The sequence below is a fragment of the Pelophylax lessonae genome (assembly GCF_965119305.1).
Source record: "Pelophylax lessonae genome assembly, chromosome: 8".
NCBI lineage: Eukaryota > Metazoa > Chordata > Amphibia > Anura > Ranidae > Pelophylax > Pelophylax lessonae.
In genome coordinates, this window is record NC_138775.1 from 8,397,500 (window position 1) to 8,419,134 (window position 21,635).

The following is a 21,635-nucleotide window of genomic DNA, read 5'->3' on the forward strand; positions in this document are numbered from 1 at the left end:
ACACGGGAGGCTGATAGGGGGGAAGGGACCAACAGTCTTCTTGGAGGAAGCCTGAGCACACAGGGGGGCCCACACAAGGATTGGGATTTGTGATGGAGATTTAAAGAAATCTTCCTCCAGCAGCTGAAAGCTGATGTCTCCCCCTCTGCCTGCTGCCAGCTTTTATCTGCTAAGACAGTTGTGCCTCACTAATCCCCCTCCCTGTGTGCCCCCCGCCCTCCAAGCCCTGGTTTTAAAGTTAGCTCTGCAACTTTGTTTCTCTTCCTATACTCCTTGTCCCAGCCGTATATTTTTTTCATCTTTCTCCCTCATTGCTCTTCCTGACAAAGTCACAGCTGATCAGCTGCATTCCCATAGGGCAGTGATGGCGAACCTTGGCACCCCAGATGTTTTGGAACTACATTTCCCATGATGCTCAACTACGTTGCAGAGTGCATGAGCATCCTGGGAAATGTAGTTTCAAAACATCTGGGGTGCCAAGGTTCGCCATCACTGCCATAGGGTGAAGTATTTACTGTTACACTGTTGTTCCATAGCTGCCTGTTATCTTGTCCCAGTGCAGTTTAGTGTGCTTCAGGTAGCTGGGCTTCCCACTCCTCTCCCCCAGACTGCTTCCTGATCTATGCAACTTTGCTTCTTCTCCTCTACACTGTCAGTTCCCTCTGTATCCATGGATCATCTCCTTCTATTTACCCATTTACTAACTGATCTGGAAGGAGTTTTATCTTGTAGCTACAGGCAAGCCTAGAATAGGACTTTCTAGTAGGTACAATGAATATCTCCTAAAACGTAGGAGCCGGTGATAGCACCAGCGCATGTGCACTGCGCTTTCAATGGATGACATACCATCTATTGAGAGAGCTGTGCTGTGACCACGCCACCCGCGTGCATGCGTGGGAGTTACATCATCGCAGTTTGGCCAAACGACTGAAGCCCAAAAACCCAGAGAGAAGACCAGACGAAGATGGAATCCCTCTTAGTAATGAGAGCACACCGCTGGGGAGATCGGTTTTATTAGGTTAGAAAAATATAATTAAGGGCTCATTTCCACAGGTGAACGAGGGGGTTGGGCTGGAGCCGCCTGTCATTCTATGGGGATGCAGCACCTGTACAAACACAGCTGTAGGCCCTAATTGGACAGGTGTGCAGGCGAGTGGACCCAAATGCACACTGTCTTTGTTTGGGCCATACATCTGCACCCCCACACCTGTCAGATTAGGACCTGCAGCTGTGTTCTTACTGCTCCAGGCATAGGTGTGCATTAGGGTGTGCACCCCACAGCCCAAACACATATCCGTGTGTATATATACTGATGGTGCCAGTAGGGTAGAGATCGGTGTCTGTAGTTCTATTGTTATTTTTTATTCTTTTTTACAATTTTATTTTTTTTGTTAGCACAGTTAGGGAGCTTTGGTGAAATATCAGGGGTCTAAACAGGGGGAATCTGCACCACAAGAGGTGATTAGTGTGTGCCCAGGCACACCTGGCACACCCTGTGCGCACGCCTATGGCTCCAGGCGGCTCGAGCAACATAAATTAACCCCCGATTTCCACTGTACAGACTCCAGTACCCATGTGCATGAGAACCAACACCCCCCCCCCCCCCCGTTCCCACACACGCACAGATGTATGTTGCATTTGTGTTTGCTAATAATGATTTTAATGTATTTTTATCAAAATATAGCTTTAATATTTTCTTGGGGGGGCCTTGGCATGTAGTCTGTAGAGGGCCCTGCTATTTCTATCCCTCAACACACAGCCAATAATGTCTAAATGGCTGGCAAGAAAAGTGAGTACACCCCTAAGTGACAATGTCCAAATTGGGTCCAAAGTTTTAATATTTTTTGTAGCCACCATTATTTTCCAGCACTGCCTTAACCCTCTTGGGCATGGAGTTCCCCAGAGGTTCACAGGTTGTCACTGGAGTCCTCTTCCCCTCCTCCATGATGACATCACAGGGTTTGGTGGATGTTAGAGACCTTGCGCTCCTCCACCTTCCATTTGAGGATGCCCCACAGAGGCTCAATAGGGTTTAGGTCTGGAGACATGCTTGGCCCGTCCATCACCTTTACCCTCAGCTTCTTTAGCAAGGCAGTGTTCATCTTGGAGGTGTTTGGGGTCGTTATCATGTTGGAATACTGCCCTGCCGCCCAGTGTCCAAAGGGAGGGGATCATGCTCTGCTTCAGTATGTCACAGTACATGTTGGCATTCATGGTTCCCTCAATGAACTGTAGCTCTCCAGTGCTGGCAGCACTCATGCAGCCCCAGACCATGACACTCCCACCACCATGCTTGACTGTAGGCAGACATACTTGTCTTTGTACTCCTCACCTGGTTGCGGCCACACACACTTGACACCATCTGACACCAAATAAGTTTATCTTGGTCTCATCAGTGTACAGGAGATAGTTCCAGTAATCCATGTCCTTAGTCTGTTTGTCTTCAGCAAACTGTTTGCGGGCTTTCTTGTGCATCATCTTTAGAAGAGGCTTCCTTCTGGGACGACAGCCATGCAGACCAATTTGATGCAGTGTGCGGCGTATGGTCTGAGCACTGACAGGCTGACCCCCCACCCCTTAAACCTCTGCAGCAATGCTGGCAGCACTCATACATCTATTTCCCAAAGACAACCTCTGGATATGACGCTGAGCACGTGCATTCAACTTCTTTGGTCTACCTGTTCTGAGAGGAACCTGTCCTGTTAAACCACTGTATGGTCTTGGCCACCATCCTGCAGCTCAGTATAAGGGTCTTGGCAATCTTCCTATAGCCTAGGCCATCTTTATGTAGAGCAACAATTCTTTTTTTTCTTTTTTTCCAGATCCTCAGAGTTCTTTGTCATGAGGTGCCATGTTGAACTTCCAGTGACCAGTATGAGAGTGAGAGCGATAACACCAAATTTAACACACCTGCTCCCCATTTACACCTGAGACCTTGTAACATTAATGAGTCACATGACACCGGGGAGGAAAAATGGCTAACTGGGCCCAATTTGGAGATTGTCACTTAGGGGTGTACTCACTTTTGTTGCCAGCGGTTTAGACATTAATGGCTGTGTGTTGAGTTATTTTGAGGGGACAGCAAATTTACACTGTTATACAAGCTGTACACTCACTACTTTACATTGTAGCAAAGTGTCATTTCTTCAGTGTTGTCACATGAAAAGATAGAATAAAATATTTACAAAAATGTGAGGGTGTACTCACTTTTGTGAGATACTGTAATTAATATATATTTATTTATTTATTTAGTGTTTGTGTTTCTGCACTTACCAAAACTATATAATAGGAGGTCTAACCTAAACACTTTCAATTTGTATGCAATCAGGCCAGACCTCACACTACCTACTTGAAAGTTATGCTAAAGAGAATGTAATAAAATTGTATAATGTATGGCCAGCTCAAGGATCCGATCAAATCCTGTGACTTTTTAAGCTGTGTAAAGACTTCTGAAAAAAGGAAAAAAAAAAAACTGAAAAATATTAATCTGGATGTAAGAAGTGCATTCTGCTGAAAATAATGCAACACCCGCAAATAACCGTAATATAAAAAGGATCTCCTAAAACAATGTATCACAGTATGGATTGATACAATCCCACTACTAAATCAAGGGGAAAACTAGCCAAAAGGCCCACACAAAGAATATCACCCTGACCACCCCAAAGTTAAAGCTCCATCAACAGGGAGGCGCAGACACAAGCCCCTCCCTGCACCCGCCGCCCATATTTCACATTAGATTCAGAATAATTTCTCTTAACCCTCTTTTCCCCTTCTTATCAAATATATTGGAAAGGATTTTATGCCGCAACCGAATTTTAGAATTCTATATGAAGCAATGAGGTGGTCATATTTTATGGGGGGGGGGGGGGGGGGGGGGTTATTTATAGCTCTATATAGATGTACATTATATTCAATATTTATTTAACCACTTCTGGACCGAAAGGATTTTCCCCCTTAATGATCAGGCCATAAGTGGCATTGCTTTACTTTAACACGGCCGTGCGACATTGAATCAATATAAAACCAGCGACCTTTTTTTCCCCACAAACAGAGCTTTCTTTTGGTGGTATTTGATCACCTGTGCGATTTTTATTTTTTGCGCTATAAACATAAAAAAAAAAAAAAAGCGACAATTCTGAAAAAAAAAAAATATCTAACATTCGCAAAAAAAAAAAAAAAGTAAAATAACAATTTTTCATCCTTTTTGAAAAAAAAATAAAAATTTGCAATGGGCGTATTTTGATTGGTTTGCGCAAAAGCTATCGCGTTTACAAACTAGGGGAAAGATTTGTGTCATTTTAATTTATTTATTTATACTAGTAATGGCGGCAATCTTTAGCGGGACTGCAACATTGCGGTGGACAGATTGGACCCCTGACTGACATTTTTGACACTTTTGGGGGGGGGGGACCAGTGACATTACTACAGTAATCAGTGCTAAAAATATGCACTGTCACTGTACTAATGACACTGGCAGGGAAGGGGTTAACCTAGGGGTGATCAAAGGGTTAAATGTGAGCCTAGGGAAGTGTTTACTAACTGTGGGGGGGGGGGGGGCGTGGGGCTTGTGAAATGATCATAGAGACCTGTGTTCCTATATAGAAGGATCACAGGCGCTCTGTGATCATTCCAGGGAGAAGAACGGTCAGCTGTGTTTATAACATCCGACCGTCCTCTCTCAGCGGGGAGCGATTGCAGGTGCCCAGCGGCAATCACCGCCACCGTGCATCGGCATCTATGCCCCCCAGCACCAAGCGCGCGATCAACATAGGGCTACGTCGGCTTACGCTTGTGCGGCGGGCGGTCCGGAACCTGTTTAAAGTATAACTAATGCCAAACTTTTATTTTAGTTTTGGGTGGAGCAGAGATGGATTAGAACCACTGTCAATTTTTATTGCTGTCTGTGCCCCTGTTAGAGAGATTCACCCTCTTTAGGGGTTCTCCCTGAGGGCTACAGGGTGGAGCCAGGAACACTGGGGAGGGTCAGGACCCGAGTAGAGAGGGAGGATCAGAGATTCTCTGTGCAAAACCATTCCAAGTATAAGGTATGACAGGTTTGTTATTTTTATTTAAAAGGTGTTTTGTTTTTTTGTTTTTTTTTTAGCACTTTCAATTTTATATTTACTTTATTAACCATTTTATGGATTACTAATAAAAGGTAAAATTACTTACACCATACACACTTCTCTCCATAAAATACACTGAATTCCTCTGAGGGGTTCGCAAGACCTGAAAAAGGGAGAGGCAAAAAGGAGAGAATGCTTGAGAAAAGAGAAAAAAAAAGAAGAAGAAAAGAGCAAGAGAGAATCAGGGGAGAGACTGGGGGGCAGATAAAGGAAAGGAGATAACACCAGTATACAGGAAGAGGAGTTTTATATTTTATACCTTCATCGAGGGTAATTCCGGGGTTCAGTGCTCGGAATTCAGGGTGCTCCGCAAAGATTTCCATCCCAGTGTGACCCCCGATTTCCTCATCTGTCATAGAGATACAGGTTGGTAAATAATGTCATTTCCTAATGCCGTTTAGTAGCAGTGGTGTGCGGTTATTCTTCTGTGCTACCATGTAAAAAGATTTTCCTGTATGCGACACCCCCCCCCCCCCCCCCCCTCCCATGTCACCCCAGGGTACATCACCTGGAACCATGGTCAGGTGAATGGTACGCGGGAATCGAACTCCCTCAGCCTTCAGCTGGCGGATGGCTTCCAGATACCTATAGAATAGAAAGTGAAGGTATGAGAGAGGGGAGGGAGAGCGATTAAATCCAACCCTCTCCACCTGTATCAAACCCTGCCTCTCCCACCCGCACCAAACACCACCTCTTCAACCTGCACCAGACTCCGCCGTCTCCACCTGTATCAAACCCTGCCTCTTCCACCTGCACCAGAGCCCGTCCTCTCCCACCCGCACCAGAGCCCATCCTCTCCAACTGTATCAAACCCTGCCTCTTCTACCAGCACCATAACCTTCCAGCTCCAAACTCCACCTCTCCACCTGCACCAGAGCCCGCCCCTCTCCACCTGCACCAGAGCCCGCCCCTCTCCACCTGCACCAGAGCCCGCCCCTCTCCACCTGCACCAGAGCCCGCCCCTCTCCACCTGTATCAAACCCTGCCTCTTCTGCCAGCACCATACCCTTGCAGCTCCAAACTCCACCTCTTTCACCTGCACCAGAGCCCGCCCTCTCCACCTGAACCAGAGCCCGCCCTCTCCACCTGAACCAGAGCCCGCCCCTCTCCACCTGAACCAGATAGCCCGCCCCTCTCCACCTGAACCAGATAGCCCGCCCCTCTCCACCTGAACCAGATAGCCCGCCCCTCTCCACCTGAACCAGATAGCCCGCCCCTCTCCACCTGAACCAGATAGCCCGCCCCTCTCCACCTGAACCAGATAGCCCGCCCCTCTCCACCTGAACCAGAGCCCGCTCTCTCCACCTGAACCAGAGCCCGCCCCTCTTCACCTGAACCAGAGCCCGCTCTCTCCACCTGAACCAGAGCCCGCCCCTCTCCACCTGAACCAGAGCCCGCCCCTCTCCACCTGCTTCAAACACCATCTCTTCCACCTGCACCAAAGCCAATCCTCTCCACCTACTTCAGACTCCACCGCTTCCACCTGCACTAAGGGTCACCCCCTCCACTTCTTCCACCTGTACCAAACCCTGATTTCTCCCCTGCTTTAAACACCCTCTCTTCCCCCACACCAAGCCCCACTCTTTCCACCTGCACCAAACTCCGCCTCTTCCACCACACTCTCTTCACCTGCTTCAAACCATAGCTTTTCCACCTGTACCTAATCACACCCTGTTCACCTGTGCAAAACCCCACCCTCTTCCCTGACTTCAAACTCCACCTCTTCCACCTGCAAACCCCCACCCTTTCCACTTCCACCTTCACTAAACTCCGCCCTCTTCACCTACTTCAAACACCACCTCTTCCATCTGCACCAAACCCCTCCCTCCCCACTGCCGAACCAAACCCCTCCCTCTCCCACACCGAAACCTTCCCCCTCCCACTGCCCCCACCGCTCTACTGACTTACTGGATAGTGACAGATTTCATGTCCTGCGTCCCTCTTGCATAGATATTTCCATCTTTATCTTTGTGGGCGGAGAATGGAGGGTGGGTCCAAAACTCCTGAAACACGATACAGTTATGTTTTATTAATTTATTTTACAGGCATAGCCAATTCCTCCGTCCCATTCCTCCATCCCAGGTACGATGCTGGCATTCCAAGAAGGTCTCCCAGCTGGAATTTGCCTTAACCACTGCAGCTCCAGAAGATTTACTCCCCTTCCTGACCTGACAATTTTTTAATTTAATTGCGGGGTCATGCAACGCTGTACCCAAACATTTGTAACAAAAAAAAAACATATATACATTTAATTTATATACACATACATATATATTATATACACACACACACACACACACACACACATGTATATATCTCTATCTCTATACACACACACACAAAAATAAATACTGCTAAGAAACAAAAAAAAAAAAAAAAAAAAAAAAACACGTAATAAGCATTTATTGGTTGGTTTGCGTGAAAGTTATAGTGCCTACGAATAATGATAGAGTATATACATATATATATACACATATATACACACACACACATATATATATATATATATATATACACACACACACACACACACACACACACACATATACATACCCATATACATACACATACATACACACACACACACACACACATATACATACCCATATACATACACATACATACACACACACACACACACACATATACATACCTATATACACACACACACACACACACACACACACACACACACACACACCAGCTGCCACGGACATCACCAGTGACACCAATATAGTGATCAGTGCGAATACTATGTACTAATGACACTGGCAAGCAAGGGGTTAAACGTGTGCCCAACCAAGTTTACTGTGTGCTACTTTCACTAAGGGATGTGCCGGTTTTTATTCCCTTATTCCTTTGCAGGGAAACAAAAACCAGCACATCGCCGCTGTCAGAAGAGACCCCTGTGTTGTTTACATGCACAAAGCTCTCTCCTGTCATTCGCTCCGATGATCGGTGGGTCCCGTCCATAAATCATTGCCCAGCAACCAATGATAGTCAAGTGGGAAAGCGCACACTGCCCCCTACCCGGAGATGTAAAAATCACACACGTATATTTTTTAATTTATATTATTGTAAGCTGGGGAACAGGTAGCGGGTGCAAAGCTCCCTGGGATAAGCAATCTCTCAGGCACAGATACCAAATCCAAGAAGGTAGTGACAAACAGTGCAGTTTTTTTTTTTTTTTTTGTGATATATACAAATCTATATACAGTGCTGTACATTGTCTCCGAAAAAACAAACAGGAACAAAATTGCAAAATAAAAACCTAACCATGTCTCGGCACGAACTATACAAAGTATACAGGTCCTACCTAACAGGCTGAGCAAGCCTACAGCTGGCCAGCTTCCACATATACAGCTTGTAAGATTTTACCAACCTCCCAACTATTTGAGATGGGAACGAGGGACACCTATAAGCAAAAGTATGGAGGTATGGGACACACCCCCTGCCACACCCCCTAAAGGACAATTATATACACAAAAAAATGGTTAAACCCACAAGTACTTTTTTTTTACCACTACTATTCCTTTATTTTGGCTTTTGAAAATTACAAATGCAACAATTTAGAAATCGGATGAAAGGTTTGGCACTGTGAAACACTTTTTGAAAGATAAAAAGTGCATTTTATATACAACTATATAGATCAGACCCAAATGAGGAGTAAAGAGGGACAGAGGGACCTTGTTCCAAATCAGGGACAGTAGGGAGCTATGCTCTTGCTCTCACAGACAGCAGTTGTCTGAGTTCCCAGGCTGAGAGCACTGGCTGTCTGTCCCAGGTGAGCCTAAACTGGCCTGGGGGAGAGGACCAAGACCTGAACTGGATTGTGGATCAGAGATCCCTAAATGTGTAAGAGAGGAGCCTGGGAGATGTACAACAGGACTTGTCCCAGCTCTCTGTGGGATGCTCTGCTACTATATACATCATACACCATAAATCCCCCCCCCCAGTACAAGTCCACTCCCCTGTTAAGATCCCCCTCATCCCCCAGGACAAATGCGCCCCCTCAAAACAAAAACACCCCTCCTAGCACAAATCCTCTACCCTCAAATTTCTCCTCTTGAGTACACATTCCCCCCTCTTAAAATCCCCCACCCCAGCACAATTTCCCTCCCATCCCTCCTGCTAGCACGATTACCCCCCCCCCCCCCAATCATCCCTACTAGCGCACCCCCCCACCCAACAAAAAAATTCCCTTCCTAGGAGAAATATTCCCCTACCATATCTCCTCTTCTAGCACAAGCCCCCCCAAATCCCCCCCTCAACACCAATCCCCCTGAATCAGCACTCCTAGCATACCTTTCAAAGTTTCCCCTTCTAGAAAAATTCTTATCCCCTGCTGCCCCCCCTCCCAACAAATCCAATCCCCTTGCAGTGCCCCCCCCCCTTAACATAATACCACAGTGTACCTCCTTGCCCACCCCTTTTCCTGGCCCGGACTGCAGCAGTAAAACTACAGTGCAGGGTCGCCAATTGCAGCAGGAGGATGGAGACTCCTCTTCCGAAACATAGGAAAGAAGACTCCCCTGGCTGGTAACAAAAAAAACAAAACAAAAAGGAAGGACATCTGAGAGCTCCATGGGACAAACTCACCCTTAAAGTCCCCGATATGCTGGAGAAGGAAGTGAGTGACCGGAGCCACCTTCATTTATCCATAATTATCAGCAGGATGATCATTGATAACATCCAGTGCCCCTCCACCCCCCTCCTCACCTCAAACACGGGGACCACGTCTGTGTGAGAATTCAGGATGACCGACTTGAGGTGAGGCTGCGTCCCTGTCCAGGTGAGGATGACGATGGGCTTCCCCGGAAAAACTACAAGAGACGACCAGAAATCAGACAGAAATATTATATATACACATTACATACATTTTACCGCCCGACCTCCGGATGATTTACCCCCCTTTTTCATGACCAGGCCGTTTACCCCCCCCCCCCCCCCCCCCCACACACACACACACAAATGGAGTTTTTCTTTGGTGGTATTTGATCACCTCTGCATTTTTCTGCGCTATAAAAAAGGAAAAAAAAAAAAAAACACGCCAATTTTGGAAAAAAAAATAAAATAAAAATTAATCCCAATAAAGTGTAGATTGTTCGCTTTGCACAAAAAAGTTATAGCATCTACAAACTATGGTATAATATATATATATATTATACACACACACACACACACACACACACACACACACACACACACACACACACACACACACACACACACACACACACACACACACACACACACACACACACACACACACACACACACACACACACACACACACACACACACACACACACACACACACACACACACACACACACACACACACACACACACACACTTGATTTTTTTTTTTTTATACTAGTAATGGCGGTGATCAACGACTTATAGCAGGACTGCGATATTGTGGTGGACAAATCGGACTCTGACACTTATACAGTGATCAATGCTAAAAATATGCACTGTCACTGTACTAATGACACTGGCTGGGAAGGCGTTAAACATCTAGGGCGATGAAAGGGTTAAATGTGTGCCTAGCCAGTGTTTAGGTATACTGCGTGGTGCTTTTACTCCGGTATGTGCTTTGCAGGGATGCAAAATCCATCACTTTCCCCCTATCAGAACAGAGCTCTGCCTTGTTTACATAGGCAGAGCTCCACTTTGGGTCTTTTCCCAGCGATCAGTGGGTGCCGGTGGACAGTCATTGGCCGGCCCCCGCTGATTGGCTTCTGCTGCGAGTAATCACACCAGAAGTGGCATGCCAGCGCCCTGTAGGCGGACCTGCAGAATCACGTATATAGACACATGTGATTCTGCACAGAACGGCTGCCTTGTAGCAGTAAATCTGGGCCTAGGCTGAGATGAGGTCACCAGTAAAAGTGAATTTGGCTAGGCTGGGGTCAGGTCCCAAGTCAGTGACGTTGCCTAGGCTGAGGTCAGCTCACCAGTAAAAGTGAATTTGGCTAGGCTGGGGTCAGGTCCCCAGTCAGTGACGTTGCCTAGGCTGGGGTCAGGTCCCCAGTCAGTGACTGAGGTCAGGTCCCCAGTCAGTGATTTGTCCAGGCTGAGAAGCTGTCTGCTGCAGGCAAGATGAAGTATTTCCTCAGTCTCCCCCTCCTCCAGTGACTGCAACATTGGAACTTTTGCCAATGAGGACAATTTTGAACACAAACACCAGGATTTACATGACTGTCATCTCTAAACCGACATCTTAGTGCAGGAAGTAGATGGCGACCCTGGATTATGCCTGAACAAATATGGTGGCGTCTTCTTGTCTCAGCTCCCCCTCCTGCACTTTTCTGCAGGGGGTGGAGCCTGCTGAGCTCCTCCTACAGTTCTGCTCTCTGCATAGTCTATGTACAGCACAATGATGATGTCACTGCTACTTTAAGAGGTAATAACTGGGTTGGCAAAGACATTTTGTGCACACAAAGGGGATTTATATCCCTTGTAGCTATTAAAGAATAGATTTCAGTAAAATGTTTTGTGCCCGGAGCTCAGCTTTAAGCTGTAGAGATTTAAAGTAGGCGTGGAGCGCGCCGCCCAACTCTGCCGTCCCTTTCAGACTCTTTGATAAATTAAACCGATTGCTCAGTGTACAGACCTCCAGTATTCTACTCTCCAGTCCGATCTCTTCTGCTGCTTTGAATAGAAAGCATTTGATTCCATCTGTAACACAAAAAGAAAGAATAACCATGAAGTGCCTCCGCTAAAATTACTATAAATACTATATACATAGATTTCTCTGCAGGGTTCTGTATGAAGGATTTACATGTTTCCCCCATTATTCAGCTTCTCCCAGCCTGAAACTTCAGCTTCGAGTCAAAGAATAGAGCGCCAAAGAGCGGGAGCACGCCAAAGAGAGCGGAAGAGAGCAGGGGCGCACCAAACAGCAGGGGCGCGCTAAAGAGAGCGGGAGCGAGCCAGGGAGCAGCACAGAGAGCAGGAGAGCACCAAAGAGAGCAGAGGCACATCAAAGAGAGCAGGAGAGAGCGGGGAGCGCCAAAGAGAGCAGGAGAGAGCGGGGAGCGCCAAAGAGAGCAGGAGAGAGCGGGGAGCGCCAAAGAGAGTGAAGGTGTGCCAAAGAGAGCGGGGGCACGCCAAAGAGAGCAGAAGAGAGTAGGGGCGCGCCAAAGAGTGGAAGCACGCCAAAGAGAGCAGGAGCGAGCGGGGGGCGCCACAGAGAGCAGGAGCGAGCCACAGAGCAGGAAAGAGAGGGAGAGCCCCACAGAGAGCAGGAGAGAGCAGGAGAGAGCGGGAGAGCCCCACAGAGAGCAGGAGAGAGCGGGAGAGCCCCACAGAGAGCAGGAGAGAGCGGGAGAGCCCCACAGAGAGCAGGAGAGAGCGAAAGAGAGTAGGAGAGAGCGGGAGAGAGCCACAGAGAGCGGGAGAGAGCCACAGAGAGCGGGAGAGAGCCACAGAGAGCGGGAGAGAGCCACAGAGAGCAGGAGAGAGCAGGAGAGAGCCACAGAGAGCAGGAGAGAGTGGGGGAGCCCCACAGAGAGCAAGAGAGAGCCACAGAGAGCAGGATAGAGCGGGGGAGCGCCACAGAGAGCAGGAAAGAGCAGGGGAGCGCCACAGAGAGCAGGATAGAGCGGGGGAGCCCCACAGAGAGCAGGAGAGAGTGCCAAAGAGAGCAGGAGAGAGCGGGGGCATGCCAAAGAGAGCAGGAGAGAAAGAGCGAAAAAAAAATAAACAAGAGAAAATAGGGAAGAGAAAAGAAAAGGAAGCCTTCGAAGAGCATCCAGTGATAATCCTATATCACTTTCTTTGCAGGATTCCCATTCTGCCATATTGAGCTTCTCCAAGCTCCATCCTCAGCTTAGGGTCAGAGGTTGAAGGTCAGCAAATATTTACCAGTCTGCCACCCTGTATCCGCCTAACCTCTCACTATGGGGGGTTGATTTATTAAAGCAATAATGGCTTTTCGAGGGGCAAAATCTATGTTAGCAAATAAGGGGGGGGGGGGAGGGAGGATCTGTGCCCACTCATCAGGAGGGGCTCCACCGCAATGGATCATATTCCAGTTTACTAGAGTAGGGCTTTATCGGACCAGAAGGAAGAGAAGCGGATTGTTGGGGTTCAGCAGCAAACAGACTTAACAGTGAGCGAGCGCTGAACTTTCCTTGGCAGAGCTCCGATCTTCGCTTTGTACAGAGTTCAATATTCAGCGGTAGACCGGGAAGGGGGGGGGGGGGGGGGAGCTGCATTGGCGGCACGCCATTTCTTACCGTAGTCGGGCTCTGGCTGGATACTGCGGATCCTCAGATATTCCTGGAAGCGAGCGGTGGAGGGGTTCTCCGGGGGGGTCGTCATCTGCGGAGAACAAGACTCTCAGTATAGAAATGTAGAGAAATGTCAACCGTTCCAACTGTACTCAGAAATCCAATATTCTCCGTATATGCCGTGCCAACCACAGCTAAGAGACTGGCAAACCTACAGACACCCTTCCCCAACGCCTGCCAGACACACCCTGCTTAACCCTGGCAGTGCCAGTTCTTGTCTTAATAGAGGGCTAACCAGCATTACCTATGAAGAAACTACAAGTCCCAGCATGTCCTACAGGTTCAGAATGTATCATAGGAATGAAGAGTGGATTAGAACCCCGTCGGGTCTTTCTTGCTGTCTGTGCCCCGGTTAGGGAGATTCACCCTTTATTCGTCCTCCATTTAAAAAATAATGATCCTTAACCACTTCTGGACCAGAAGGACTTACCCCAGGCCATTTTTTGCGATTTGGCACTGCGTTACTTTAACTGACAACTGTATGGTACCCAACGCTGTACCCAAATAAAATTGATGTTTCCCCCCCCCCCCCCACACTAATCAAGCTTTTTTTTTTTTTGGTAGTATTTGATCACCTGTGCGATTTTTATTTTTTGCGCTAGAAACAATAAAAATGTGACAATTCTGAAAAAAAAAAAAAAAAAAAAATTATATATATATATATATATATATATATATATATATATATATATATATATATATATATATATATATATATATATATACACACACATATACACACACACACACACACCAAAAAATATATACATACACACCGTCGACAAAAAAAAAAAAAAATTAATATATATATATATTTCATGAAATCATCACCAAGCACTGCAGGCTCTTCATACACTCCATGCTTGCAAAAAGGGGCGGTGCCTCTCAATGTTGCATTTCCTCAGAGGACTATGCACTTTAATTTACTGATTATCTGATTGGAATGGTAATAAATTGCTGCGTGGACAAAGTATTGGGACTTATGGTGGCCATACACTATACGAAGAATCGGCCAAAATTCGGTCATTTGAACAGTTCTTTAGTTTCTCGGCCAGTTAATGGGCACAAATCAGTTGTGACGTTTTTGAGCCAAAAAAAAAACAAAAAAAACAAAAAAAGGACAAGTTTGGAAATTTTCTGCCGAACGAAGAATAAATTGAAAGGTTAATGAGTTTCTCATCCAAACTGTTTGCACTCGGTACACAGTAAACCCCCGTTATATCGCGGTTCAGTTTTAGCAGTTCATATTCATTTTGATATTGTATATATTTTCGCCATTTCGCGGCATTTGCAGCATTGTTTATGAGTTCATATCTTGCGCGTCACAATAGAAAAGCCGTACGTACCCATTCAGCCAATCAGAGCGTCAGTATGGTTTTCTTGGCCCCTGATTGGCTGTTTTCTAGAAGCATCTCGCTGCTCGCCTTGCTCTGTCTCAGTTCAGCGTGTCTCCCTACAGTATACGGTGTGCCGCATAACTTTAGGGCTACGTTCACATGTGGGCATAGCGGATCGCAGGCAGAGTCACCGCGATTCTGCCCGCGATCCGGAAATCATTGCAAATGGCGGGACACCTGTGTGTTGCCCGTGATTTGCAATAGCACCCCAAACGCTGTGCGATGTTGCCGCGATTTCCGCCTGCCGAATCGCGGTAACATAGCACAAACAAAATCGCGGGACGCATGACGCCCAAAAAAGGTACAAGAGCTTCTTTGGGGCGTCATGCGTCCCGCGATTTTTTTTGCGCGATGTTACCGCGATTCGGCAGGCGGAAATCGCGGCAACATCGCACAGCGTTTGGGGTGCTATTGCAAATCACGGGCATCGCACAGCGTTTGGGGCGCCATTGTAAATCACGGGCAACGCACAGGCGTCCCGCGATTTGCAATGATTTCCGGATCGCGGGCAGAATCGCTGTGATTCTGCCTGCGATCCGCTACGCCCACATGTGAACGTAGCCTGAGTCTTTGACTATTTTATGATGTGTTTGCTCTCTCTAAATATCTTTTATGTGTTTAAATGTGTTTCTATTGTTTTAAAAGTGTGTTTAAAGACCTTAAAATGCTTTTAAAAGTACAGTGAAAGTTCTAAAAACATGCCTAGGGTGTATTGAACCACTCGCCGACCGCCTGCCGCAGTAAAACTGGCTCGGCTGTGCGAACCGACGTAGTAGCACATCAGTCACACGCGTGGTGCTGGGGGGGGGGGGGGAGCAAGCGTGCAACTGACACAGCAGGGAAGCCGATGCCGATGGCGGCCGCGATGACCACTGAGGCACCCGCGATCGTTCCCCGCTGAGAGAGAAGAAGGACGGTCAGCTATTGTAATCACAGCTGACCGTTTTCTCTGAAATGATCACAGAGCGCCTGCGATCCATCTATATAGGATCACAGGTCTCTATGATCATTTCACAAGCTCCTCCCCCCACAGTTAGTAAACACTCCCCTAGGCTCACGTTTAACCCTTTGATCACCCACTAGGTTAGCCCCTTCCCTGCCAGTGTCATTATTACAGTGACAGTGCATATTTTTAGAACTGATTACTGTAGTAATGTTACTGGTATCCCCAAAAGTGTCAAAAATGTCAGTCAGGGGTCCGATCTGTCCACTGCAATGTGGCAGTCCCGCTAAAAATTGCTGATCGCCGCCATTACTAGTAAATATAAAAAAAAATCTAAATAAAATGACAAATCTTTTCCCTAGTTTGTAGACGCCATAACTTTTGCGCAAACCAATCAAAATACGCTTATTGCGATTTTGTTTTACCAAAAATATGTAGCAGAAAACAAATTGGCCTAAAGTGATGAAAAAAATTTTGATTTTTACATTTTTTTGGGGGGGATGTTATATAGCAGAACGTGAAAAAAAACAAAAAATTATATATATATATTTTTTCCAGAATTGTCACTTTTTTTTTTTGTTTGTTTATAGCGCAAAAAAAAAAAAAAGCGCAGATGATCAAATACCTCCAAAAGAAAGCTCTATTTGTGGGGGAAAAAAAAGGACATCAATTTTATTTCACTACAGTGTCGCATGACTGCGCAAACTTCCGTTAAAGTAACTCAATGCCGAATGGCACAAATGGCCTGGTCGTTAAGGGGGAAAATCCTTCCAGTCCAGAACTGGTTGAATATTGTATTTCTATTTTGCGGATTTTCACTGATCGCAGGTGGGTCTGGAATGTAACCCCCCGCGATGAAAGGGAGGAGGGGGGGTTTACTATATGTGAAAAAACGAACAAAAAACTGATTAATTTATCATTGAACGATTTATCAGTCATTACATGAGGGCGTGATTGTTCGCTCACATGGCCGAGGGTTCGTTTTTTGGAAATTAGTTTGAACGATTTTTGTATGTGTATGGCCAGCTTTATAATCCTCCCTGGGGGGGGGGGGGACATTTGGTCTACTCCCCGTTGTGAATGAGCCCTGTGATTGGGGAATTCTGCACCTATACAGTTCCCTGCAACAATCTCCCACAGACACACCCCTTGCGCAGGTCACACGTGCGCCTCTTCATTTTTTTTTGTTAGGGCTCATTCACACGAGCGTATGGATATTGTCTGCAGGGAACGCAGGTTCTTGCTGGCTGGCAGGAGAATCCTACATACAAAAAGCACCCAAAGCACTCCCATTTAGGCATCTTTATGATGCGATTCGATGCATACTGTGATTCCAATTCTTTTTCCATTCCAATTAATGACTACACAAGTATGCGTTTCTGCACGCTATGTGAATGCAGCGGTGTGTATTTCCCATTGATTACTATAGTGCTGCGTTTAGATGGGCGCATAAACTAAACGCAGCACCTAAATGAGCCCTTATGTGGTCTTCATGCGCTCTATAGGGCCAAATATAATTCATATATAATCTATAGGGCCAAATATAAGTTATACATAATCTATAGGGCCAAATATAAATTATAGATAATCTATAGGGTCAAAAATGTGCATTGTTGCGCAAAAAAAAAAAAAAACAATTTACTTTTTTCCAAGACGCATGCAAGAGATAACAGTAAATCTCTCACATCGCCCGATGAGTAAAAAAAAAAAAATAAAAAAAATCAAGTGTTTGGGGACCTAAAGAATGACCCCGATTTGTCCAACTAACAACTCTATGTAAGGCACCAGCAAAACTTCCACCTGTTGATACTCTGCATCCTGTATGCCCCTCCCCCACCATCCTTGCTATATTGTTTCTTGTTTTGCTGTGTCATGTTTCCCCCCCAGCTGTGGCTCCGGTGGGTGCCTGGACTAGACCCCTGCCCCCCCAAATAGCCGAGTCCTACAATGAGAGTCCACAGTGAGGAACCACAAGTTCCAGCATGCCCTCATAGTCATTAATACTTCCTTAACCATTGCAGAGCCTTTGAGCTGTATCACCCCCCCCCCCCCCCCACACACACACACACACACACAGTGTAGATAAACCCATGCAGTTTCAGGGTGCACAATATACTACAGGTCCCATCATGACCCCCTCAATAATACTTTTTTAACCCTATGAGTGCCTGGTGTGTAACTACAAATTTCAGCATGCCCTATCTCATCAATACTTTCTTAACCATTGTAGAGCCATTTAGCTGTATAGCGCCCCCCCCCCCCCCCCCCCCAAACACATGCAGCTTCAGGGTTGACAGTCAACTACAGCTCCCAGCATGCCCATCTCAATATCACCTTTTCAGCCCTGTAATGAGTCCCCGGTGTGGAACTACAAGCTCCAGCATGACCCTCTGAATAATACTTTTTTGTTACCCTATAATGAGTCCCTGGTGTGGAACTACAAGTTCCAGCATGGCCCTCTGAATAATACTTTTTTGTTACCCTATAATGAGTCCCTGGTGTGGAACTACAAGTTCCAGCATGGCCCTCTGAATACTACTTTTTTTTTTTTTTTTTTTTTTTTTATTAACTATAATGAGTTCCTGGTGTGGAACTACAAGTTCCAGCATGACCCATTTTTATTAATGCCCCCCCCCCCCCTCCCATTGTTTCAGTGTTGACAATAAAGTACAGGTCCCCGCATGGGAGTCATGGAGCTCTATCACCCCCTGCACAACACAACAATGAACTACATGTCCCAGCATGCCTTACCCTGTAGGGGCTTCCTTGCTTCTCCAGTTCCCTACACTTGAAGCTGACCCCAAACTCAGCCAATCACAGACCACTAAAACTGTCCCCAGGAGGGGGGGGGGGGGTCAGTTCTCAGCCCTTCTCCCAGCTGTATCCTCTATCACTGCTGACAAGCAGCCTCTAATGTCACAGCTCAGACAGGCAACTGCTACATTGTGCCCCCCCCCCCCAAGTCTGCAGAGATCACCACACATTGTAACCCCCCCCCCCCGGCTGTGGTCTTACCAGCCACACACAGTGCCACCCTCCTGTCCCCCTCTGTCCCCTTACTCACTGCTCCAACCTTCTGTGATCATTACTCCACCCTGTGCAGAGCTCTATATACCAGAGCCAGGCAGGCATCACCAATCCATCCCCGATCTCCTCCTTCCTGCAGACACACAACTGTTACAATGTAACTCTTCATAATAATAACTATAAATAGAGAGAGAGAGAATCCCAAACTAAGGAGATGTGTTTATAAATACCGACAGGTGACAACAGAGATTCATTATTATATTTGTTAGTCATGTGATCAGATTATTTTTAGGTTAACCACTTCAATACCAGACACTGCCCAGGCCAATTTTCAGCTTTCAGCACTGTCCCACTTTGAATAACAATTGCGCGGTCATGCAGCATTCTACCCATATGACATTTTTATCATTTTTTTTTAACACAAATAGAGTTTTCTTTTGGCGGTATTTAACCACTTGCCAACTGCCTAACATAGATCTACGTCGCCAGCCTGTGAGGCTCTGGGGAGCAAGTGCGCGCCGCCGGAGGCGCGCTCCCGCTCGCTCACGGACCCCCCCCCGCGCGTGTGCCCGGCGGACCCGATGTCTGCCGGTCACTCGCGATTGTCCGTTAGAGCGGGAGAAAGGCAGGCGGCTAATGTAAACACAGCCTCCTGTCATTCTCCCCTGTGTAAGAATGGAGATCAGACAGTTCTGCTATGTAGGACCGTTGATCTCTGTTCTTACCCAAGTAGCCACATCCAATCACAGTTAGAAACACGCCCCTAGGGACACACTTAACCCCTCCCTCTCCAATAAAGTTAACCCCTTCCCTCCCAGTGTCATTTTTACAGTAACAGTGCATATGTATAGCACTGATTACTGTAGTAATGTCACTGGTAGCCCCAAAAGTGTCAAAAGTGTCAGTCAAGGGTCCGATCTGTCCGCCGCAATGTCGCAGTCCCGCAAAAAAAAAAATCGCAGATCGCCGCCATTACTCGTTAAAAAAAAAAACAACAAAAATGACAAAAATCTTTCCCTTTGTTAGTAAACGCAATAACTTTTGTGCAAACCAATCAAAATACGCTTATTGCTATTTTTTTTACCAAAAATATGTAGCAGAAAACAAATTGGCCTAAAATGTTAAAAAATTTAAATTTTTCCTTTTTTTTTTGGGGAATTTCATATAAAAAAAATGTGAAAAATATTGTTATTTTTGCAAAATTGACGCTCTTTTTTTGTTTATAGCGCGTGATCAAAAAATCGCACAGGTGATCAAATACCACCAAAAGAAAGCTCTGTTTGTGGGAAAAAAAGGATGTGAAATTCGTTTAGGTACAGCATCGCACGACCGCGCAATTGTCCGTTAAAGCAACGCAGTGCCGAATCGCAAAATAGGCCCTGGTCAGGAAGGGGGTAAAATCTTCCGGGGCTTAAGTGGTTAACCACTTAAGGACCGCCCACCGTACATACACTGCGGCAGGGCGGCCCTTAAGTGCAAAATCACATATATGTACATGATTTTTCTTTAACCACTTGCCGACCGCAGATATACTGGTGGCAGGCTGGCTTGGCTGAGCTAACCTATGTATAGGTACATCGATTCGTGGGAGTGCTCCTGGGGGCACGTGCGCGCAGTCGGAGGCGCATGCGCGCCCCTATTAGGCAGAGGGGAAGCCGATCCACGGTGCTGGCGGCTGCAATCTCTCCATGCTTAGAGAGAACAATGGTTTGCTGTAGAGCGTTGTTCTCTCTGGAATCAATACAGAGCTCCTGCGTTCTTCCTATTTAGGATCACAGGTTTCTGTGATCATTTCACAAGCCCATCCCCCCCACAGTTAGTAGACACCCCCTAGGCCAGTGATGGTGAACCTTGGCACCCAAGATGTTTTTGGGACTACATTTCCCACGATGCTCCTGTACCCAGCAGTGTATTTGAGCATCATGGGAAATGTAGTTCCAAAACATCTGGGGTGCCAAGGTTCCCCATCACTGGTCTAGGCTCACACTTAACCCTTTGATCGCCCCTGAGTTAACCCCTTCCCTGCCAGTGTCATTATTACAGTAACAGTGCATATTTTTAGCACTGATTACTGTAGTAATGTCACTGGTCCCCCCAAAAGTGTCAAAAATGTCAGTTAGGGGTCCGATCTGTCCACCACAATGTCGCAGTCCTGCTAAAAATCGCAGATCCCCGCCATTAAAAATAATAACAAAAATAAAAAAATAAAAATGACATAAATCTTTTCCCTAGTTTGTAGACGTGAAAACTTTTGCGCAAACCAATCAAAATAGGCTTACAAAATATGTAGCAGAATACTAATTGGCCTAAAATGCTGAAAAAATTAGTTTTTTTTATTTTTTTTTATTGGGAATGTTATATAGCAGAAAGTAAAAAATATTGTTTTTTTTTTTTTTTTTAGCACAAAAAATAAAAATCACACAGGTGATCAAATACCACCAAAAGAAAGCTCTATTTGTGGGAAAAATAAGGCAATTTTATTTGGGTACAGCGTCGCACGACAGCGCAATTGTCCATTAAAGAAAAACAGCAGTGCAGTATTGCAAAAAAATGGCCTCGTCATTAAGGGGGTAAAACCTTCCAAGCCTTAGGTGGTTAATTGCTAACTGTGTCTGAAATCATTGGAGAAATTTGTAACATTTTACATATTCTTTGTATAAACTGAATCCATTCCTATTTGTGTTGGCGGACGCTCTCTATATGGACGCAGGCTGCACAGCATGGACACGTGGTTCCAGAAATAACAGTCACCCTTCACATAGAATGAAGTTCCTGTTTCTGGGGTCCCGGGACACTGTGTTCTCCTACAAAGCAAAACCTAAAGAAAAAAAATAATAAAAAA

General features: G+C 46.1%; 1 protein-coding gene across 1 annotated transcript in view; it reads right to left on the reverse strand.

Annotated features, from left to right (window-relative positions):
• Nucleotides 1-18,951, reverse strand: part of LOC309561507 (aminoacylase-1A-like) — a 39,692-nt gene extending 20,741 nt beyond the window's left edge. Inside the window, exons 1-8 of the mRNA XM_082265461.1 lie at nucleotides 18,831-18,951; nucleotides 13,373-13,457; nucleotides 11,742-11,810; nucleotides 9,846-9,949; nucleotides 7,035-7,129; nucleotides 5,635-5,711; nucleotides 5,386-5,475; nucleotides 5,173-5,229 (exon numbers count right to left, since the gene is read on the reverse strand). Coding sequence (XP_082121587.1) covers nucleotides 5,173-5,229; nucleotides 5,386-5,475; nucleotides 5,635-5,711; nucleotides 7,035-7,129; nucleotides 9,846-9,949; nucleotides 11,742-11,810; nucleotides 13,373-13,457 — 577 coding nt within the window. The 5' untranslated portion in view covers nucleotides 18,831-18,951. The remainder of the gene's footprint in view (nucleotides 1-5,172; nucleotides 5,230-5,385; nucleotides 5,476-5,634; nucleotides 5,712-7,034; nucleotides 7,130-9,845; nucleotides 9,950-11,741; nucleotides 11,811-13,372; nucleotides 13,458-18,830) is intronic.
• Between the last annotated feature and the right edge of the window lie 2,684 nt (nucleotides 18,952-21,635).